This window comes from Macaca fascicularis, chromosome 12, assembly GCF_037993035.2.
Source record: "Macaca fascicularis isolate 582-1 chromosome 12, T2T-MFA8v1.1".
Taxonomy (NCBI): Eukaryota; Metazoa; Chordata; class Mammalia; order Primates; family Cercopithecidae; genus Macaca; species Macaca fascicularis.
The window spans coordinates 93065373-93089460 of NC_088386.1; the positions used below are offsets into that span (position 1 = coordinate 93065373).

The 24088-nt window shown below is 42.9% G+C and overlaps 1 protein-coding gene across 4 annotated transcripts; it reads left to right on the top strand.

The window, feature by feature from the left end:
* The first annotated feature begins 1101 nt into the window (after positions 1-1101).
* On the top strand, positions 1102-23778 carry COQ10B (coenzyme Q10B). Of its 4 annotated transcripts, none has more exons than XM_015432528.4 (5): positions 1102-1639; positions 7865-8014; positions 10532-10724; positions 18486-18587; positions 22214-23778. In XM_015432528.4, exons 2-5 carry the CDS (start codon positions 7890-7892, stop codon positions 22379-22381), a joined length of 588 nt encoding a protein of 195 aa, XP_015288014.3. In that variant the 5' UTR covers positions 1102-1639; positions 7865-7889; the 3' UTR covers positions 22382-23778. The 4 variants fall into 4 exon arrangements, with proteins under 4 accessions (XP_015288014.3, XP_015288013.3, XP_005573882.3 ...); XM_015432527.3 differs by having other exon boundaries at positions 1102-1333; XM_005573825.4 differs by having other exon boundaries at positions 1102-1254.
* Positions 23779-24088: the final 310 nt, after the last annotated feature.

Genomic DNA, 24088 nt, shown 5'->3' on the forward strand with positions numbered 1-24088 from the left:
AGCCCCTCTTAACTACCCTATATAAAACAGCACCCTACCATATTCCTCCCTTTTCATCTCCTTACCCTGGTTTACTGTTTAGTCTCCAGGACATATAACAAGCTGCCATTGTACTATAAACTAATTGGTTTCTTTCCCCCACTGGGATATAAGCTCTGTGACAGTGAAGACTTTTGCTCACTTCTCCAGTATCTACTAGGTGCCACACAAATATCTGACTACATTTAATCAACAATCTAATTTACTGTTCCCAAACTATATTAAATAGGTAGTATTGCTATCCTCACTTTACAGTTTGCAGGAAAACTATCGGCGTACAAACCTTAAGACCTGAGAACAAACTGAGGGAACAAGAAGTCTGGACTTGACGACTATCACCGAAACAAGTAAATGAAAGCGAAGTCGTCTGATTAGTATGGAAGGGAAACCCAAGCCATACAAGAACACCAACTAAAATTTGGGCCACGCAGGAAGAAAGCAGATGGAACTGATGCTGGATAACTGAGGCTGTTTCCTAATGACAGGACCTTATGTTGCCCTCATAATTACCCCGTGAGGTAGGCAAAGCAGGCATTGTATTACACAATCATTAACAAGCAGGACGGGAACGGCCAGGCTTCGCAACCAGGAGCGATCGCCTGTTTCGCTCCGCGCTCATGGGTCTGGACAGTTACATAATTAACACCCTAACCCTGGGGCTTCCCGCAGCCCCCCGGCGGGGCTCAAGTCACTGGCCTCCCGACCGGAAGCGGACCCCAGGAGAACCACGGCGGTTGGTTACTCCAGGAAAATTCCTGCGCGGGGCGTGGACTGAAGAGTCACTGAGTATTACGCAAATTGCGCGAGCGCGCGGGAAAAGCGATTGGTCAGTCCGGAGAGAGAGGTGTGTCCTGGCGGGCTTGTATCTCCTCCGATTGGCCGACAGGCTGACGGGACCGTTTACAGTCAGCTCTACGTAGGTAGAGTGAGCGTGTGTCAGCGACGTGCAACCCGGAAGGGAAGAAGGGGCGTGTCAGGCTGCGGCAGGGGACCAGCCGATTGGCTGGGAGGGACCGGAGCCGGGCTGCCGGCCCGACCAGAGAAGGGCGGTGCTGCAAGGCTAGTCTGGGAGGTGACGACCGGCTTCGGAGAGTCTATCATGGCAGCTCGGACTGGTCACACAGCCTTGAGAAGGGTGTTCTCGGGATGCCTTCCGAAGTCGGCGACAGCGGCCTGCGCCCCCGCACGGGCGCTTGCGCCCGTGCGGAATGGCAGGTAATCAACAGCGGGGGCGCTGCGACGAGAGTAGTTTTCCATTTTGGCTGCCGAGTTGGAGGACCGGAAGGATTTGGGGGTGAGGCAGAGCCGGACTCGGTGCATTTCCGTGCCTTTAGAGGAGAAAGCTCTTTTGCGTTTGGCATCTGAGGGACTCAAGAGCGGCGCGCATCCCCCTGGGCCCGAGGCTGTGTTCGTGCCTCGTTTCCCTCTTGAGAGGCGGTGAAATCATCGGCAAAGCGACTTTGGAAGCAGTTTGGCCATTGGTGCCTTGGGGCTCTTCCGGTCTCCTCCCCTATGGCCTGTTGCTGCTGCTGTTGGAAAGTGTTAGCTTTGCGCGGAAGGGTTGCCGGCTGCTGGTTGTATGGGAGTTTGTGGTTTGGCGGTGAGCTGCTTTCTCCGATTCCTTCTACCTGCCAGATGGTCAGATGCGTTTTCCCAATTTCTGGAAGAGTGCTTTGTTCTCACCATTTAGTGTTTACAAAACTAAATGTAGCTAACATAAGGGACCTGGATTTTTTCACTCTGCTGTAACTTACAGGTCCTGTAACCTTGAACCGTAGTCTGCTTTCGATTTTCCTGGTTGGTTCAATTTTTGGTAGGTGAGGGTGGAGATGGAGGTCGGAACATGGATACCATACTTGTACGACATAGTTTCTTTTTATTAATAACATTGTAATGTTCTTGAAAATTAAAGTTAGTGTGTTTTAAATGAATTCAGGTGTACAAAGTACGACGTGGGGAGAGAAAACACAAATCTGGTTGAGCCCCAGGACATTTAGATTAAATTAAGATCCAGCCCTACGGGAAACGAGGAAATAATTTTTTTTAAAAAAGATTCAATTAAGAATATTTAAAAACACCAACAACCTTACCAAATCCAAATCCCTTTAGACAAATGTTGGATGAGGCAAAATCATAAAATTACTCCTGCTTTAGAGAGTAACTTCAAAAAGTAGTTTCAAGCAGAATAACCCCGTCATACTTCAGATCTGTTTGTATTACTCTTATAAAATGTCTTGCAAATAAACAGCACTTGCTTTTGAGAAAAATACAGTTGCTTTAGTGATCAAATTGAGGCTTCAGTTCCAAGATAAATACTGTTTATGATAATGAGGGCGGCAGTTTGAGTTCATTTCCAGCGTTAGTCATCAGATTCTGACCTTTATTATACTTAGGTATTTGAGAGAGTAGTACTGGAAGAGGAGTGACAAAAAAAGCTGTTTTCCATGTGGTCCAGTGGTCCAGTATTCATTTCATGGCTTAACTGTATATATGAATGTGTGTCTCCTCATATCGTAGTTTAAGACATAGTATTCCTGGAAGTGCATGAGAATAGATGTGCTGTCCAGGGCACTGTAACTATAGCATGCAAATTGATCAGAAAATGTCCTGTCAGTTTGCTTTAAACACAGGTGTTTTCCTTAGGATTGTAATCAGATTGTGTAAGGGTATTTTTTTGGGTAGGCTGGGAGGCAATACATAAACCTGGTAGAAAGGTTCATGTATTGACTTCCACTAAACACATGAACCTTTATATATAGTAAAAAGTCAACCAGATACCCAGTTCACCTCTTTAGAAGCAAAGATCTCGTCTTTTCAAGTAAAGGTTTCAGCACTATTCACAATAGCCAAGATACAGAATCAACGTAGGTGTCCAACAACAGATGAATGGGACTGGGCGCAGTGGCTCACGCCTGTAATTCCAACACTTTGGGAGGCTGAGGCGGGAGGATTGCCTGAGCTCATGAAGGCAGCCTGGACAACATGGCAAAACCTTGTCTCTACCAAAAAAAAAAAGAAAAAAAAAATGTGTGTGTGTATACACATACTTATATACAGAAAAATTAGCTGGCTGTGTGGTAGTGCAAGCTTGTGGTTCCAGCTGCTCAGGAGGCTGAGATGGGAGCATCACTTGAACCCAGGAGGTTGAGGCTGCAGTGAGCCTTGTTTGGGCCACTGCACTCATTCCTGGGCAACCAAGCCAGACCCTGTCTCAAAAAACAAACAAGGTTGGACACAGTGGCTCATATCTGTAATCCCAACACTTTGGGAGGCTGAGGCAGGAGGATCACTTGATATCAGGAGTTTGAAACCAGCCTGGACAACATAGCGAGACCTCGTTTCTACAGATAAGTAAAAAATTAGCAGGGCTTGGTGGCACATGCCTGTGGTCCCAGCTAATTGGGACCTGAGGTGAGAGAATTGCTTGAGCCCAGGCAGTGGCTGCGGTGTGTCGTGACTGTGCCACTGCACTCCAGCCTGGGTGATGGGACACAACAACAACAACAAAACAGAAGAATGGATAAAGAAAATGTGGTGTATATATTCATACACGACGGGAATACTATTCAGCCATAAAAAGAGAATGAAATCCTGACATTTGCAGCAACATGGATGGACTTGGAGGACATTATGTTAAGTGAAATAAGCCAGGAACAGAAAGTTACACATGACGAGTTCTGTCTTGTATGTGGCAGCTAAAAGAAGTTGACCTCAAACAGGCACGGTAGCTCATGGGTGTAATCGCAGCACTTTGGGAGGCCAAGGCGGGCAGATCACAAGGTCAAGAGATCGAGACCATCCTGGTCAACATGGTGAAACCCCATCTCAAAAAAAAAAAAAGAAACCCCGTCTCTACTAAAAATACAAAAATTAGCTGGGTGTGATGGCAGGCGCCTGTAGTGCTAGCTACTTGGGAGGCTGAGGCCAGAGAATCGCTTGAACCGGAAGGCAGAGGTTGTAGTGAGCCAAGATAGCACCACTGCACTCCAGCCTGGCGACGGAGCAGGACTCCATCTCAAAAAAAAAAAAAAAAAGTTGATCTCATGGAAGTAAAAAGTAGAACAGAGGACACTAAAGATTGGGAAAGCTGGGAGAAAGGAAGGGATAGAGTGAGATGTGTTAAAGGATACAAAATTAATGCTATCTAGGAGGAATACATTTCTAGTGGTCTATACCTGCAGTTTCCAACCTTTTTGGCACCAGAAACCAATTTTGTGGAACACAGTTTCTCCACTAATGAGGGTGGTGGTGGGGGATGGTTTCGGGATGCAACTGTTTCACCTCAGATCTTCAGGCATTAGTTAGATTCTCATAAGGAGCAAACAATGTAGATTCCTCACATGTGCAGTTCACCGTGGAGTTCCTGCTCCTATGAGAATCTTATGCCATCGCTGATCAGACAGGAGGTGGAACTCGAGCGGTAATACCTCCTGCTGTGCAGCCTGGTTCCTAACAAGCCATGGACAGGCACCAGTCCATGGCCTGGGTGTTGGGGACCCGTCTTCTATACCACTGTAGGATGACTATACTTAGCAAGAATGTATAGTTTCAAATAGGTAGAAGGAGGATATTGAATGTTCCTAATGCAAATAAATGATGAGTGTTTGAGATGATGGACGTGTTAATTACCCTGATTGATCACTATACATTTTATCTATCGAAACATAGAATTATGCTCTTAACACTATTAGAAAATCAACTACTACTTGTGATGTCCCAGAAAATTTAGAATTCACAAAGCCATCTTGCTTTTTTATATTTTCATTCATAAAGTGTTATTTAGAGCAGAATATATAAGAATCTTAGAATCTTAAAAGGTCCTAATAAGTTCACCCATGTGCAGTTTATGTTTCTTTTCCATGGCACCTTTTTTTTTTTTTTTTGAGACGGGGAGTCTTGCTCTGTTGCCCAGACTGGAGTACAATGGCGTCGTCTCGGCTCACTGCAGCCTTTGTGTCTCAGGGTCAAGCATTTCCCCTGCCTCAGCCTCCTGAGTAGCTGGGATTACAGGCACGTGCCACCATGCCCGGCTAATTTTTGTATTTTTAGTAGAGGCAGGGTTTCACCATGTTGGCCAGGCTGGTCTCGAACTCCTGACTTCCATTGATCCACCTGCCTTGGCCTCCCAAAGTGCTGAAATTACAGGCGTGAGCCCCCGCACCCAGCCTCCATTACATTGTAACAGATAGTCATGTAGTATTTAGCTTAAGCACATTCATTGACCTCTATTTCATTTTCTCCGTAATAAGTCTGTTCAATTTTTATAAACAGCTCTAAAGTGCTTTATTGTATTATAGAGCCCAAATTTGTCTCCCTGTAGTTGAGGTTTTATTTTATGCTTTGGGGTCATATTTTCTTTTTTTTGAGACGGAGTCTCACTCTGTTGCCCAGGCTGGAGTGCAGTGGCACGATCTTGGCTCACTGCAAGCTCTGCCTCCCAGGTTCATGCAATTCTCCTGCCTCAATCTCCCAAATAGCTGGGACTACAGGCGCCTCCTGCCGTGCAGAGCTAATTTTTTGTATTTTTTTTAGTAGAGACGGGGTTTCACTGTGTTCTCGATCTCCTGACCTCGTGATCCATCCGCCTCAGCTCCCAAAGTGCTGGGATTACAGGCGTGAGCCACTGCGCCCGGCCTGGGGTCATATTTTCTTTTTCTTTTTCTTTTTTTTTTTTTTCTTTTTTTGAGACAGAGAGTCGCTGTCGCCCAGGCTGGAGTGCAGTGGTGCGATCCACTTTATTTACATATATATGTATGTATATATGTGTATGTATTCATATATATAAATAAATGGAATGAGGCATTAAATGCTGCTAATGCCTATGTGTATTGGTATATACATATACACACACACAGTTATCATGTATGTACATCTTTCTCTCTTTGCATGGCTAACTCCTTGGCCCCTATGTCTCAATTGAAATCTTTTAAGGGATTCGTAGGTCACCCTGTCTAAAGGAGGTCCTAATTACACCTCCCCCTTCCCCCCATTTCTTTTTCAGCAGTTTTTTGAGTCAATCTTCACCTAGAATATAATCTTCATAAGGCTTATGTTTGTTCTATTCACCATTATATCCTATTCACCATTATATCCTGAGGTATTATATGAGTAATATTACCTCATATTACCTAGGTACCTAGTACCTAGCACAGTCTTAACTTAGAATAGGGGCTCAGTAAATATGTGGATAATTTAAATTGAATTATCCTGGCCAGCAATGACTATTAGTGTCAAATAGTTATGTAATAACCTTTTTTCTTGTCTTTTTTTTATTTTTTATTTTTTGAGATGGAGTCTCGCTCTGTCTCCGAGGCTGGAGTGCGGTGGCACAATTTCGGCTTACTGTAACCTCTGCCTCCCGGGCTCAGGCAATTCTCCTGCCTCAGCCTCCCAAGTAGCTGGGACTACAGGCACCTACCACCACACTCAGCTAATTTTTTGTATTTTTAGTAGAGACGGCGTTTCATCATGTTAGCCAGGCTGGTCTTGAACTCCTGACTTCATGATCCACCCGCCTTGGCCTCCCAAAGTGCTGGGATTACAGGCATGAACCACCTCCCCCAGCCAGTTATGTAATAATCTTATTAAGGAAAGTTGAAAATATTTAGGTGAACAAGCATATGTCAAACATTTGTATATAGAAGTACCTCAAACAATAACTTTCTAGTTAGACATATTTTTACATATATGCATTGAAATGGAGACTGCGGGGTAAAGAAGAACACAGCAACAGTTGGTTTTTATTTGCTTTGTTTTTGCTTTTGTTGAGACAGAGTCTCACCCTGTCACCAGGCTGCTGTGCCGTGGTCTATTCATAGCTCATTGCAACCTCAAACTGCTGTATTCAAGCAATCCTGCTGCCTCAGGTTCCTGAGTAAAGGGAACTACAGGCACATGCCACCATGGCTGGCTAATTTTTAAGGTTTTTTTTGTAGAGACAGGGTCACCATGTTGCCCAGGCTGGTCACAAACTCCTGGCCTCAAGGGATTCTCATGCATCGGCCTCCCAAAGCACTGGAATTATAGGTTTGAGCCACCATGCTTGGCATCAGTACTGACAGGACCACCAGATCTCTGCCAAGAGATTTGAGACCTAATTTTAAGTCTCGTTGGAGTGCATCAAGAATTAAGAAACACCTGTGGATCCAGCTGGGAAAACAACGTAGGTAGACAACACAAATTGGAAAACAGATTTGGGTATCTAGCAAAGCTTATGGCAAGAGTAAGTTGTAACACACGACTACAGAGAAAGCCAACTTTCTGGGAGAGATAATGTTTTATGCCAGAAGCTTCTAACCTAACTAAGCAATTATTTTTAGTTTCTTATTTTATTTTTTTTTTATTTTTATTTTTTGAGACGGAGTCTCGCTCTGTCCCCCAGGCTGGAGTGCAGTGGCCAGATCTCAGCTCGCTGCAAGCTCCACCTCCCGGGTTTACGCCATTCTCCTGCCTCAGCCTCCCGAGTAGCTGGGACTAAAGGGGCCCGCCACCTCGCCTGGCTAGTTTTTTGTGTGTTTTTAGTAAAGACGGGGTTTCACCGTGTTAGTCAGGATGGTCTCGATCTCCTGACCTCCTGATCCACCCGTCTCGGCCTCCCAAAGTGCTGGGATTACAGGCTTGAGCCACCGCGCCCGGCCTATTTTTAGTTTTTTAATAGTGTTTAAGAAGCTGTACTTTTTCTTTGTTCGTGTGTGTGTATTTTTTCAGTAACATTCTGAAGTTGCAAAGCCTTCCAAAGTGTGATAATTACTTTATAGTCTCTATAATTTGTGCTTCCTCTTAATTTTTACTGTTACTCTAAATCAGGTGATTTTTGTCTTTTCAGATATTTAGCTTCCTGTGGCATACTGATGAGCAGAACTCTTCCACGACATACCTCAATTTTGCCTAAGGAGATATGTGTACGAACTTTCTTCAAAATCACTGCACCATTAATAAACAAAAGGAAAGAATATTCAGAGAGAAGAATTTTAGGGTTTGTATATAACAAGAATTCTAACTAAAAGAGCATGTTCACAATTTTCTGTGGGGTATCATGCCTCTTTCTGGATTATGTTCTTACAGACTAAGCTCTTTTTTCTAGGTTGACTTTTTTCTTTTCTTTTTCTTTTTTTCTTTTGAGATGGAGTCTTACACTTGAGTGCAGTGGCGCAATCTTGGCTCACTGCGACCTCCACCTCCCAGGTTCAAGCGATTCTCCTGCCTCAGCCTTCCAAGTCGCAGGCGCATGCCACCATGCCCGGCTATTTTTGTATTTTTAGTAGAGACGGGGTTTCACTATGTTGGCCAGGCTGGTCTCCACCTCCTGACCTCGTGATCCATGTGCCTTGGCCTCCCAAAGTGCTGGGATTACAGGCATGAGCCACCGCTCCTGACCTAGGTTAGCCTTTTTCATAGCCCTTGCTATTTTATAAATATTTGTTGAATGAATATAATTATATGGTAAGTCTTCAGTATAGTCTTAAATCTTTGACATGTAAAGAAAATTATGACCTACATTTTTTGTACATTGTTCTTTTCTATATTAGCACCATTACTGATACATTAAGCCATATGTTTACATAGCTTCCTCATATATAGATGTACATAGATAAGTACATACATACTAAGGCTCCTCATCTAGAACCTTTGGTAAACATTTTCTGTAAAGGGGCAGATAGTAACTATATTAAGTTTTGTGGGCAATAGGGACTGCTCAGCTCCTTCATTGTAGTCCAAAGGCAGACATAGATCATATGTAAATAAATGGGTGTGGCCACATTCCAGTAAAACTTTATTTACAAAAACAGGTGGTGGGCCAGGTGTGGCCCCTGATACAGGCGTAAATAGAGCAGGTGGTAAAGACACTACAGTTCTGCTAAACCGGTAATATACCATCCCTCCATAGGGGAATTTCTACAAATGGCTCTTAATTCCCAACTGACCATGAAGCTTTGTGAAAGTGCATTTCGTTAATTTTACTCATTTGCTTTTGTTCTCCCTATTTTTCTGTAGTAAAAGACTTAACAGCATTGTTCACTAAGTTTACCTTTGTTACTAGCTAGTCTCTGTATTAGTTAAGGTAATGCTAACAGCCATATAGATAATACCCAAGAGTTCATTTTTTTCTCATGTAGAGTTCAAATGCGTGTATCATGTACTCTAGTCCAGGTAGTGACTCAGAAACCCAGGCTACATCCAACTTTTGACCTCTGTAATTACTTAGTCTTCATAGTGTTAATTGGTCTGGAGGTGACACACAACACCTCCTCCCAGATATTACTGGCAACAGCTAATTGTGACCCCATCTAAACGTAGTGGGAATGAGGACTGGGAATTGTTGCTTCTGATGGGCAGGTACATCCTAGCAACAGCACCACGTAAAAGGAGTGCAAATCTTTGGATGGACATCATTGCCACAGGTGTTATCTGTTAAAAAGAGAAATGGCAACTACAAAAGTAGTGATTTAGTTTGCTTTACTGTGTGTGTGTATGTGTGTGTGTTTGTGTGAGAGAGAGAGAGATAGAGGGAGAGGTGTACAGGGTCTCAGAAAGAGAGAGAGGTGTGCGGTGTCTCACTCTACAGCCCAGGGACCTGTAGCCAGAGAGAGAGAGAGAGAGGTGTGGTGTACAGAGTCTCACTCTGTAGCCCAGACTGTAGCATGATCTTCGCTCACTGCAACCTCTGTCCCCTGGGTTTAAGCAAATCTCATGTCTCAGCCTCCTGAGTAGCTAGGATTACAAGCATGTGCCACCACACCTGGCTGATTTTTGTATTTTTAGTAGAGATGGGGTTTTACCATGTCGGCCAGGCTGGTCTCAAACTCCTGACCTCAGGTGATTTGCCCACCTCAGCTTCCCAAAGTGCTGGGATTATAAGCCTGAGCCACCACGCCTGGCCATACTCTCAGTTTTTAAATGCTGGCTACTAAAAATTTAAAAGCTACCTCTTTAGGCTGGACATGGTGGTTCATGCCTGTAATCCCAGCACTTTGGGAGGCCGAGGAGGGTGGATCAGCAGGTCAGGAGATTGAAACCATCCTCAACACAGTGAAACCCCGTCTCTATTAAAAATACAAAAAATTAGCTGACCGTGGTGGCACGTGCCTGTAGTCCCAGCTACTCAGGACAGGCAGGATAATCGCTTGAACCAGGAGATAGAGGTTGCAGTGAGTGGAGATCATACCACTGCACTCTAGCCTGGGTAACAGATTGAGACTCCATCTCAAAAAAAACAAAAACAAAAACAAAAACTACCTCTTTATATCAGATTCAACCTGTGAGATGCCAAATTGTGATCTCTGCCATACCCTATACCCTATATATATTTATTTAGAGACCTTTTTATTTTCTGTACTGCTTTGAAGTCATTGATTCCAGAATGTGGTTCAACATATGTGTTGAATGATTTATTTATCATATACAATAAGTTTTATACATATTCACTTTGAAGTATGCATATATTATATAACTAGATGGAGTTAATACTTCTTTTTATTTTTATTTTTTAAAGATATTCAATGCAGGAAATGTATGATGTAGTAGCGGGAGTGGAGGATTACAAGCATTTTGTTCCTTGGTGCAAAAAATCAGATGTTATATCAAAGAGATCTGGATATTGTAAAACACGATTAGAAATTGGATTTCCACCTGTGTTGGAGCGATATACATCAGTAGTAACCTTGGTGAAACCTCATTTAGTAAAGGTAACAGTTTTGTTTTTTGTTGTTTTTAAATATTCTCCCATATATTAACTCTGTCAAATGGGTTAAAATGTAATAGCCTAAAAAAACTTATTTAACCTAACAGGAGGAGGGTAAAAAATGTATTACGTTTTCTAACTGTGTTACTTTATACAATATTAGCATTATTCTTTCCAAATAAAAGTTTGAATATAATATGGGAATGGGAAACTTTTGCCTTTTTTTTCCATTTTGTTGAGGACTGCTGACTCACAGGACAGATCACTTGCACCACCCAAGTGGGAAATGTTTTAATTTAATTTTTCAGGTGTTTTAAAATATGAATTAAATACTTTATTATTGGGGGAAGAGTAAATTTGTTTACTAAAAATATAGTTTTTTAAATTAAAGAAGGAATGGTGGGGAAGAAGGAAGGAAAAAAATTAAAGTGGTGAGAGAATAAACAAAGGTAGAAAAGATACAGGCATGGTGCTGTGGCTCACCCCTTTAATCCCAGCACTTTGGGAGGCCAAGGCGGGCGGATCACAAGGTCAGGAGTTGGAGACTAGCCTGACCAACATGGTGAAACCCCATCTGTACTAAAAATACAAAAATTAGCCGGGCATGGTGGCACGTGCCTGTATTCCCAGCTACTCAGGAGGCTGAGGCAGGAGAATCACTGGAACCCGGAGGCAGAGGTTGCAGCATGCCAAGATAGCGCCACTGCACTGCAGCCTGGGCAACACAGTGAGACTCCGTCTCAAAAACAAAACAAAACAAAAAAACAAAACAAAGATAAATATGTCATGTCAGGAGGCTGAGATTGGAACCCAAGAAGTCGAGGCTAGAGAGAGCTGTGATTAAGCCACTGCACTTCAGCCTGGGCAACAGAGTGAGACCCTGTCTCAAAAAAAAATTAAAATGAAAAGAAAAAATATAAAAATATTGGGGGGCACAGTGGCTCACACCTGTAATCCCAGCACTTTGGCCTCCCAGCACTCTGGGAGGCCAACTCCTGAAGTCAGGAGTTCGAGACCAGCCTGGCCAACGTGGTGAAACCCCGTCTCTACTAAAAATACAAAAAAATTAGCCAATGTGGTGGCAAGGTCCTGTAATTTCAGCTACTTGAAGCTGAGGCAGAAGAATCACTTGAACCCAGGAGGCAGAGGTTGCAGTGAGCTGAGATCATGCCACTGCACTCCAGCCTGGGCAACAAGAATGAAACCCTGTCTCAAAAAAAAAAAAAAAAAAAAAAATATATATATATATATATATATATATAAACATTGTTGAGATTATCCTGCCAAGTACCAGGTACTGAAATGCCAACCCTCTTACATTATATTAATCGTCTTATGCTTGTCAGAGGTGGATACACATATGGAAAAGGGTACCAGCCTTAAAAACAAAAAGGCAGAATTCCATGCGATAATGCATATTTCTTTTGCATTCCTATTTTGTAGTGGCCAAAGATTTTTAAAACTGAGTTATTTTTTGCCCACAGGATTTAATGATCATATCATTTCTTGGTAACTGGCCAGAGCCAAATACCTTAGTCAGCTCTTTGTTAGGCATTGAAGGGGGTGCAGCTCTCAGATGTGCTCTTTCTGGTGCAGCTAGAAAGAGAAAGAGAACACTCTAACTGTCCAGTGAAGCTAAGACCCTATCTGCCCTGTTCTTACCCTCAAAACTTGAATTCCACTTGAAATGTTGTAGACTAGGATTTTGCTATTATTGCAAATGTTTTCACATGCTTGCCTCATTGTTTTAGAGCATTTAAGCTATTGTCTCTCACAATAACTAACATTTATTGAGCCCATTTTACTGCTTTACTTGAATTATTCAAATTCTCACAACAGCCCTTTGAGGTTCAGGGGTTATTATTTATTTTAGTGTTGAGCGAACTAAGGCTTAGAAGAGATAGAAAACTTTTCCAATGTCACAGAGCCAAGACTCTAGCTGTCTGACACCAGTGAATATTTCTATAACCTTAATTTTTTTTTCTATTTCCTGAGCTCAATTTACCATTCAGTCCCTTAGAACTTAAATCTTTTTTTTTTTTTTTGGTGATGGAGTCTCACTGGGTCGCCCACGCTGGAGTGCAGTGGTGCCTCCAGGGGCGCAATCTCGGCTCACTGCAAGCTCCGACTCCTGGGTTCACACCATTCTCCTGCCTCAGCCTCCCGAGTAGCTGGGACTTCAGGCTCACGCCATCGAGCCTGGCTAATTTTTTGTGTTTTTAGTAGAGATGAGGTTTCACCGTGTTAACCAGGATGGTCTCTATCTCCTGACCTCGTGGTCTGCCCACCTCAGCCTCCCAAAGTGCTGGGATTATAGGCATGAACCACTGCACCTGTCCAGAACTTAAATCTTAGTATATATATTAGGCTGCTTCTAACTAAAAGAACTCTAAATAAATCTCATTTCTTCCTCACTCTCTGCTTTTCTTCCATTCCGAACCTGCTGCCTTTTTTTTTTTTTTTTTCTGAGACAGTGTTGCTCTGTTGCCCAGGCTGCAGTACAGTAGCACGATCATAGCTCATTGCAACCTCTGCCTCCTGGGTTCAAGTGATTCTCCTGCCTCAGCCTCCCAAGTGACTGGGATTATAGGCATGTGCCACCACGCTTGGCTAATTTTTTTGTATTTTTAGTGGAGACGCGGTTTCTCCATATTGGCCATGCTGGTCTTGAACTCCTGACCTCAGGTGATCTGTCCACCTTGGCCTCCCAAAGTGCTGGGATTATAGCCGTGAGCCACCAGGCCCAGCCTCTCTCCCCTGCCTTCTTAAAACCTACAGGATAAGCTAGGTTTGGTAGCATGCACCTGTAATCCCAGCTACTCAGGAGGCTGAAGCAGAAGGATTGCTTGAGCCCAGGAGTTTGAGGTTGTAGTGTACAGTGATCATGCCTGTGAATAGCTACTGCATTCTAGCCTGGGCAACATAGTAAGTAAGACTCCATCTCTAAAAAACAAACAAACAGGCTGGATGAGGTGGCTAATACACGTAATCCCAGCACTTTGGGAGGCCGAGGCCGAGATGGGTGGATCACCTGAGGTCAGGAGTTTGAGACCATCCTGGCCAACATGGTGAAGCCCCATCTCTACTAAAAATACAAAACTTAGCCAGGCATGGTGGCAGGTGCCTATAATCCCAGCTACTTGGGAGGCTGAGGCAGGAGAATCACTTGAACCCAGGAAGCAGAGGTTGCAGTGAGCTGAGATTGCACCATTGCACTCCAGCCTGGGCAATGAGCGAAATTCCATCTTAAAGCAAACAAACACAAAACAAAAACAAAACCACACAGGATAAAGTAAATCTCTTTATCATTGCACATTGACCCATTTACTTCCCTGCTCCCTCGTCCCACGTAATACTATACTTAATGTTCAGCTAATACTATATGTCTTAAAAGTTCCATGAATGCACAGTGCAGTACTATTCCACAGCCATGTGCCTTTGCATCTTGCTTATTCTTCTATCTGTAATGCACTTACCTTCTTGATATTCCTTGAAATTCTGACCATCTGGGGTCATTTTCTCTCTTTCCTTTCATATTAATAAGTAGCACTACCTTGGTGATTCTTTGGTGCTTTATTCATGCTTTCACTTATCACTCGATGATATATTTCTTCAACAGGATTTCTCCTTGACAAGACTGTGGTACTTGAGGGAAGGAACCCCTGTCTTTTTTATCTCTGTATCCTCAACAGCAGTACTATAATGATGGGAGTCATGAGGGCTCCATACTTAAGAAGCTTTCACTACCTGTATTCTTGGATTATTGCAGATTGAGAGACATTCATGATAATCTTAAGAGTAACTTGCAGGACTGCTAAGGGGGGAGATAAACTGTGTTAGAAAAAAAAGTAATCTTCATAATAACCTGCATTAGATGATCATAGCTATCTCAATTTTATGAAGCTTAAGGAGATTAAGAACCTTGGGCAAATTCACACTTGCATGTGTCTGACTCCAAAACTATTTTTTCTTTTTTTTTTCCCCCACTCTCCTTCCCCCTATTTTTTCATTATAAGCTGCCTCACATAATAATGCTAGTTTGCTTTTTAAAGACATATTTGAGAATATATGCTCAACTTTCAGTTGTTCCTGGGTTCAGTTTCCAGAATTTTTTTTTTGAGATCGAGTGTCACTCTTGTTGGCCAGGCTGGAGTGTAATGGCATGATCTCAGTTCACCGCATCCTCTGCCTCCTGAGTTCAAGCGATTCTCCTGCCGCAGCCTCCTGAGTAGCTGGGATCACAGGCATGCACCATCAGACCGAGCTAATTTTTGTATTTTTAGTAGAAACAGGGTTTCACCATGTTGGCCAGGCTGGTCTCAAACTCCTGACCTCAAGTGGTCTGCCTGCCTCAGCATCCCAAAATACTGGGATTACAGGCATGCGCCACCATGCCTGGCCTAGGTTCTGGATTTTATTTATTTGTTTATTTATTTATTGAGACGGAGTTTCGCTCTTGTTGCCCAGGTTTTGGATTTGATTGGTTGATTGATTGATTGAGATGGAGTTTCGCTCTTGCTGCCCAGGCTGGAGTACAATGGCACAATCTCGGCTCAGCACAACCTCCGTCTCCTGGGTTCAAGCGATTCTTCTGCCTCAGCCTCCTGTGTAGCTGGGATTACAGCCATGTGCCACCACGCCCAGCTAATTTTGTATTTTTAGTAGAGATGGGGTTTCTCCATGTTGGTCAGGCTGGTCTTGAACTCCCGACTTCAGGTGATCCACCTGTCTTGGCCTCCCAAAGTGCTGGGATTACAGGCATAAGCCACCATGCCCGGCCAGGTTCTGGATTTTAATACCCAATAGACAACACAGTAAAAATAATTATTGTTATTTTTTACCCAATACAGTAAAAATTATTATAAGGGAAGAACAGAAATCATGTGACAATTCTGCGAATTATGAGCTGACCAAAACATGCCTGTCACTTAATATGTCAGTAATTCTAGTCTACACTAATCTTTAATGGCCAGAAGCCCTTGAACATTTTCAGAGAGGCAACAGTTCAATGACTTTTACTGCCTGCTTCATGATACAAACATTTTGTATGGATTAGTTTATATAGTGGTCTGGATCAGTTCTCTCAGAACAGTCAGTAGTGGGTCATCATAGTGACAACTTCTGCTGTTCAGTATCTCTGCTGTTAGAAATGAGGTCTTTGGCAAACTGTTCCTGTCAAAACATAACAGTAAAAATCTGTGCATCTTTGGGCTAGATAATTGAAGTGAGTGAAATACTGCCAGATTTTGTATAAAAGTAGTCAGAGGAGGCCGGGTGTGGTGGCTCATGCCTGTAATCCCAGCACTTTGGGAGGCCGAGGCAGGGGGAGATCACGTGGTCAGGAGATGGAGACCATCTTGGTTCACATGGTGAAATACCGTCTCTACTAAAAATACAAAAAAAAATTAGCCGGGTGTGGTGGTGGGTGTCTGTAGTCCCAGCTACTTGGGAGGCTGAGGCAGGAGAATGGCATGGACCTGGAAGGCGGAGCTTACAAGGAGCTGAGATCCCGCCACTGCACTCCAGCCTGGGTGACAGAGTGAGACTCCATCTCAAAAAAAAAAAAAAATAAATAGAGGAACTGACTCCCAAACCTGTTTATCCTTTACTCCCAAAACCTGTTTATCCTTTAGTGTTAAATTTCCTATAAGCTTAAATTATTGTAAAGAAAGGCAGAATGTATTATCCTAAAATTGGGCAACTGAAATAACAAGATTTTATTATAGACTCTTGATGCTCTTAAAAATTACTTGTGCACTTCAGGAATGCTCTGGGTTATTTGTGCAGGTGAGGTGGCTCACGCCTGCTGTAATCCCAGCACTTTGGGAGGCCAAGGCAGGAGGTTCACTTGAGCCCAAGAGTTCATTACCAGCCTGGGCAACATAGGGAGAACACAGCTCTACAAAAAGTAAAAAAATTAGCTGGGCGTGGTGTCACACGCCTGTGGTCCCAGCTACTTGGGAGGCTGAGGTGGGAAAAAGTAAAAAAAAGCTGAGCGTCACTCAGGGTCATAACCAGCATCATCAGTCCTAACAATGAACTAGTAACTATGGTTCTGGTTACCATTTTCACATTGCAGATGGCAACTCTTTCATGGATCTCAATAAATTTTTATTTATTGATTGATTGATTTTTTTTTTTTTAATTTTTTTTTTTTTTTTTGAGACGGAGTCTTGCTCTGTCGCCCAGGCTGGAGTGCAGTGGCGCAATCTCAGCTCACTGCAAGCTCCACCTCCCGGGTTCACGCCATTCTCCTGCCTCAGCCTCCCGAGTAGCTGGGACTACAGGCGCCCGCCACTGCGCCCGGCTAATTTTTTCTATTTTTAGTAGAGACGGGGTTTCACCATGGTCTCGATCTCCTGACCTTGTGATCCGCCCGCCTCGGCCTCCCAAAGTGCTGGGATTACAGGCGTGAGCCACCGCGCCCAGCCTGATTTATTTTTAAGACAGTTTTATTTTTAAGACTGTCACCCAGGCTGGAGTTCAGTGGCGTAATTATAGCTCACTGCTGCCTCAGTCTCCTAGGCTCAAGCAGTCCCCTCACCTCAGCCTCCTGGGTACTTGGGACTACTGGCATGCATCACTACACCTGGCTAATTTTTAAATTTTTTTGAAGAGACAAGGAATCTCGTTTTGTTGCCCAGGCTGGAATGCAGTGGCATAATCATAGCTTACTGCAGCCTCGAACTCCTGGGCTCAAGTGCTTCCCCCCACCTTGGCCTCCCAAAGTGATGGGATTACAAGTGTGAGCCACCACATCCAGCCACAATAAGTATTTTTTTAATGATACAAAATAGGAACTACCAAGATGCACTGCACATAGTATGGTTAAGTGTTGTGATTGTGTGCCTACTGCATATAAAATATACATGTGCATTGAAAAATCAGAAAGAAATGGATCAGTTCTAAGGGCCGGGACTACACAGTTAGGAAAACTAGATAGAGGCCACTAGGAATAAGGAGCAAAGAGTGAAGGAAAGACTATACGTGATTAATAAGAGAAGTCTTTGAGTAGGAGATAAATGTGTACCAGGTACCTTATTAACATTTCAGCGATCTCATGATATAAAGTAGGTATTATTTTGCAGATTAAGGAAATAGGGTATGGGGATTTAACTTGTTCACGATCACTTATATGTAACAGAGCTGGAAATAAGCTTCTAAGAAGCTCCCTCTTTTGCTGCTAGAGGAAGGAAAGCTAAGTAGCAAAGCAGGTGTTAGCAATGGAAGAGAAAACAACTGGCAATCTTGGGGATCCCTGCAGAAAAAAAAAAGGCTAATGTTGGCAAGACATTACTTCCTAGTACCAACTAAAAATTAGATCTCTTTATCTCCTGTGGTCTGACCTATAAAAATTATTACGAAAGAAATCAGCCTCAGGCCGGGCGCGGTGGCTCACGCCTGTAATCCCTGCACTTTGGGAGGCCGAGGCGGGCGGATCACGAGGTCAGTAGATCGAGACCATCCTGGCTAACACGGTGAAACCCCGTCTCTACTAAAATACAAAAAATTAGCCGGGCGCGGTGGCGGGCGCCTGTAGTCCCAGCTACTCCGGAGGCTGAGGCAGGAGAATGGCGCGAACCCGGGAGGCGGAGCTTGCAGTGAGCCGAGATGGTGCCACTGCACTCCAGCCTGGGCGACAGAGTGAAGACTCCGCCTCAAAAAAAAAAAAAAAAAGAAATCAGCCTCAATCATAGTAGATTCTTAGATTCTGGCCAGTAGCAAAGGTATTTAACTGTGGTTTTATTTTTTCATTCTGTTCTAGGCATCTTGTACTGATGGGAGACTTTTCAATCATTTGGAGACTATTTGGCGTTTTAGCCCAGGTCTTCCTGGCTACCCAAGAACTTGTACCTTGGATTTTTCAGTAAGTCTCATAAAGCCTTTGATTTGTTTCACTAATAAGGTAAAATTGGTAAAAAGTAATCATTTTTTAGAACACAGAGGCCATAATTATATTGAAGAGCTTTTTCTGCATAAATGCTAATGAACATTTCTTTTTTATTCTATTTCTTGCAACCTTGAATATTCCTTCATTCTCTACTTTCTATTTTTTACAAATCTGTAGATTATAAGACACATGCCATGACTTTTTGACTAGCTTAATAACAGTTTTGAACTTAATAGTTTTAAATTAACACCGAATGAAAGAACACATTGCATATAAGATGCAGAAACAGGCTAAGTGCAGTAGCCCATGTCTGGAATCCCAGCACTTTGGGAGGCTGAGGCAAGCGGATCACCTGAGGTCAGGAGTTCGAGACCAGCCTGACCAATATGATACAACCCTAGTAAAAATACAAAAATTAGCCAGGCGTGGTGGCATGTGCCTGTAATCCCAGCTACTTGGGAGGCTGAGACAGGAGAATCACTTGAACCCGGGAGGCAGAGGTTGCAGTGAGCCGAGGTTGTGCCATTGCACCCAGCCTGGGCAATAAGAGCGAAACTGCCTCAAAACAAATAAAAATAAAAATAAAATTATCCCCGTGTAGTGGTGTCCACCAGTAGTCCTAGCTGCTGAGAAGGCTAACGAGCAGATCGCTTGAGTCCAAGGGTTCGAGCTTGCAGTGAACTATGATCACATCACTGCACTCCATCCTGGGCAACAGAGTGAGACCCTGTCTCAAAAAAATTAAATTTAAAAATAAAAGATGCAGAAACAAGGTAATAGGTTTTTTTCATTTTTTTGAATCTAGAGTCTGGTAACTTTTTGTTGTTTTTTTTTTTTTCTCAGATGGGGCCTTACTCTGTCACCCAGGTTGGAGTGCAGTGCTGTGATATTTACTCACTGCAACCTCTGCTTCCCTGGCTCACGTGATCCTCCCACCTCAGCCTCCCAAGTAGCTGGGACTACAGGAATGCACCACCGCACACACTTATTTTTGTATTTTATGTAGGGACGGGGTTTCGCCATGTTTCCCAGGCTGGTATCGAACTCCTGGGCTCAGGAGATCCGCCTACCTCGGCCTCCCAAAGTGCTGGGATTACAGTCATGAGCCACCGCACCCAGCCTAGTAACTTTTTTTTTCATGTAATCTTAGTTATAGCAAACTTAGAGCAAGTTGTGGTTTTTCTTTGCCAACAGGTAATATGGGAGTTGTTCTCTGTACATGCAACTCGGGCATTGAATTTTAAGAAATGGTGGCAATTTTGACTAAATTATCGTGTGCTGTTCTCAGCTCTTGAGTAATTTTCATTAAAGCATTATAGACATTAATAGGACAATTGGGGCCGAGCACAGTGGCTCACACCTGTAGTCCCAGCACTTTGGGAGGCCGAGGTGGGCAGATCACTTGAGGTCAGGAGTTTGAGACCAGCCTGGCCAACATGACGAAACCCCATCACTACTAAAAATACAAAATTAGCCGGTTGTGGTGGTGCATGCCTGTAGTCCTAGCTACTTGAGAGACTGAAGCAGGAGAATCACTTGAACCCAGGAAGCAGACGTTGCAGTCATCTGAGATTGCACCACTGCACTCCAACCTGGGAGACAGAGTGAGACACTGTCTCAAAAGACAGTTCGGAAAATTTGAATAAGGTCTGTATAAATTAGATAATAGCATTATTATCTAGTAGTAGTAACTCCCTCTGTTAATTTCCTGATTTTGAGAATTACAGTATGGTTACTGAAGACATTAAAATAGGGAAATTTGAGTAATGGGTACATGGGAATTCTTTGTATTGTTTTGCAGGTTTTCTTTTACAAAAATGAAATTATTTCATAATGAAAAGTAAACATTTTAATTTTTTTTTTTTTTTTTTTGAGACGGAGTCTAGCTCTGTTGCCCAGGCTGGAGTGCAATGGCCGGATCTCAGCTCACTGCAAGCCCCGCCTCCCGGGTTCATGCCATTCTCCTGCCTCAGCCTCCCGAGTAGCTGGGAGTACAGGCGCCCGCCACCTCGCCCGGCTAATTTTTTTTTTTGTATTTTAGTAGAGACGGGGTTTCACCGTGTTAGCCAGGATGGTCTCGATCTCCTGAACTCGTGATCCGCCCGTCTCAGCCTCCCAAAGTGCTGGGATTACAGGCTTGAGCCACCGTGCCCGGCCAACATTTTAATATTTAGAGCATATTTGGTCCTTAAAACACAGTTCTCAAACCAGTTGTCTTGAATTCTATATGGAACAATGAGAAAGTATAAATAAAGTTCTAAAAGGGTATCCAAGGGAGAGAATACAGTCATGGGTTCTTAGTTTCTGTTTCTGGTTGGGCCAGTAAAGCCTCTTCCTCATCCCTCTTTTCCACTTACCACTAGAGACAGAAACTAAAACCCATGGCTTCAGGCTGTTAAAAGCCTAAAACAAAACAAAACAACAACTACAAAATAAGGTGGATTGGACAAGCTTGTCCAAATCATTGGCTACTTTAAGATTGAACCACATGAGGGGGCATGATGGCTCATGCCTGTAATCCCAACACTTTGTGAGGCCTAGGTAGGTGGATCACTTGAGGTCAGGAGTTTGAGACCAGCTTGGCCAACGTGGTGAAACCCCGTCTCTACTAAAAATACAAAAATTAACTGGACATGGTGGCGCGTGCCTGTGGTCCCAGCTACTCTGGAGGCTGAGGCAGGAGAATTGCTTGAACCTGGAAGGCTGAGGTTGCAGTGAGCCAAGATTGGGCCATTGCCCTCCATCCAGCCTGGGCGACAGAGCAAGGCTCCGTCTCAAAAAAAAAAAAAAAAAAAAAGATTAAACCACTTACACCATCTGCCCTGTGGGTTAGGTACACATGTGCATGCACACTTCCAGCTTCCTCTTCCTGCTGGTGCTTCTCAATGATACCTATGAGAAGGATCGCTTCCCTTCCTTATTTCCTTTTGTGGGATAGGATGGATCTAAAAGGGGCACATTAATAAGAAGGCATAGTGATTAATGTATTCAGCAAAGGTTTTTTCCAATCTTAAGAAACAGATTTTTTTCCCTTGAAATGAAATTTGGTTGGCCTTGTTTATGTAAGCTTATTATGCCAGCAGTTGTGCTTGTTGCAGTAAAAGAAGATTCCCTCTTTTCGGGGGGTGCTAAAAATCCCACCTACATACATCCACACAGTTCTGCCTTAGATACCCAGTTCACAGTGTGAACACCACTGTCCTAAGTGGAGATTTAGTTTAAAAAAGAAATTTCTGGCTGAGCAGTGGTTCACGCCCATAATCCCAACACTTTGGGAGGCTGAGGTGGGCAGATTGCATTAGCCCAGGAGTTTGAGATCAGCCTGGGCAACATGGCAAAACCCCTTCTCTAGCAAAAAACAAAAACACACACACACACACACACACACACACACACACAGATTAGCCACATGTGGTGGCATGTGCCTGTACTACCAGCTACTTGGGAGACAGAGGTAGGAGGATTGCTTGAGCCTAGGAGGTTGAGGCTACAGTGAGCCGCGATTGTGCCACTGCACTCCAGCCTGGGCAACAAAGCAAGAGTCTTTCTCCAGGAGAAAAAAAAAAAAAAAGCAAAAAATAATTTTCAATATTTTTCTACAGATTTCTTTTGAATTTCGATCACTTCTACATTCTCAGCTTGCCACATTGTTTTTTGATGAAGTTGTGAAGCAGATGGTAGCTGCCTTTGAAAGAAGAGCATGTAAGCTGTATGGTCCAGAAACAAATATACCTCGGGAGTTAATGCTTCATGAAGTCCATCACACATAAAGGCAAAAAAGAACTGGTGTCACCTGCTTCTAACTTTAGTGTGTTCACTTTTAGGAAGTATTTTCATGACATGTTTTCAGAAGCCAGAAAGCATTTGTTGAACGCAACTTTGGTTATAAACCTGCACCATTGAAAATTTGCACATAGAATATAGACTCACTTATACATAGAATTATTTCTTCAATCAAGTATAATTCAAAATAATATGGACATTATCATGTTCTGCATTACAATAATGGGATGTCATCACCATTGCTAGAATACGGGCATGATTCTTTTGAGCAGAAGTTGAAACTGTAAATTTAAACCTTTTAATTATCACCTTACCTGAAAGACGTTAGTTAAGATATTCACGCAGTATGTATTATATTAACCATATCACACTTAAGTTATTAAATTCAGACTATTTGTAACTTATTGTTATAGGGCCTGCCATATGGCTTAGGATATTTGAGTAATCATATATTTAAAGTAAAAACTTTGGGCTGGGCGCAGTAGCTCATGCCTGTAATTCCAGCACTTTGGGAAGCTGAGGTGGGCAGATTAGTTGAGGTCAGGAGTTTGAGACCAGCCTGGCCACCATAGTGAAACCCCATCTCTACTAAAAATACAAAATTAGCTGGGCATAGTGGCACACACCTGTAATTCCAGTTACTTGGGAGGCTGAGGCACAAGAATTGCTTGAACCCGAGAGGCGGAGGTTGCAGTGAGCCAAGATCGCCCTGCTGCACTCCAGCCTGGGCAACAGAGGGAGACTCTGTCTCCAAAAAAAAACAAAAAACAAAAACAAAAGCTGTTAGTGAAGGTTCCCTGGGACTTTTGATATTTTAAAAATTGTTCTTATGACTAGTAGATAAATTCAGTGCCATAATGAGGCTAGCTCCCAGATAAACAGTGAATTTTTTTCTTTTTTTTTTTTGGTGAGTGGTCCAGAGCTTTAAGCTACTTTTCCAGTAGTTTGCCACTTTCTCCGAGGTAGTTTGGCTGCTCTTTCAATTATGCTAATTGTGTGTCAAATTTTGTCTACAACAGTAGGCAACAGATGAAGATAAGTTGGTTGAATGTCTCCAGCACTATGCATCCCTATTTTCTATTTATTGTGTATACTCACTTTCAGTAATGTGTTTCAAACTGCTATTTTTTAAAAAACAAATCAATGTAAGGACTGAAGTTGAAGTAGCAACGTAATAAAGTTAATTTGTTTATTTTTTGTACAGTTAGTTTGGTTATTGAAATCTTCCTATATTGTTTAAATGTGTATTTGCATAGACATAGTAAAGTGTTGTGATAGCATTTCATGTCTTAAAAAATCTATGAAGATTTCTAAAATATCTATTTCTATGAAGAAACAGACTTTGACAAATATAAGCAAAATTCAATTTTCTTTTAACCAGTCATTGATCTCCTGTCCTCCTTTCACTACATACCAACAACCCTCTGGCATTAAACTTCCAGTGATAGTGTTATTAACTTTGTTTCCTCAGATCAACAAGGGACCTCAGTAATTAGTTCTCTACATAAGTATATATATGTATTGATTTGTTTAATAAATCTGTTTTGAGCACCTGCTTTCTCTCAGACACTGGGTATAGAGTGATGAAGGATTCATACCAGCCTCTACTCATGAGGAGCCAGGTTGTGCTTTCACACAAGGTAAGCAGTATCTTTCCATTTACAGATGAGGTATTTGCTGAGAGCATAAGTAGT

What these genes read in the sequence shown, in the direction of transcription:
- COQ10B (XM_005573825.4), top strand. Translation starts at nt 1,139, where the DNA reads ATGGCAGCTCGGACTGGTCACACAGCCTTGAGAAGGGTGTTCTCGGGA. An exon ending in GCGCCCGTGCGGAATGGCAG is followed by an intron (nt 1,255 to 7,864) that starts GTAATCAACAGC and finishes TTGTCTTTTCAG; the next exon opens with ATATTTAGCTTCCTGTGGCA. An exon ending in TGAAACCTCATTTAGTAAAG is followed by an intron (nt 10,725 to 18,485) that starts GTAACAGTTTTG and finishes ATTCTGTTCTAG; the next exon opens with GCATCTTGTACTGATGGGAG.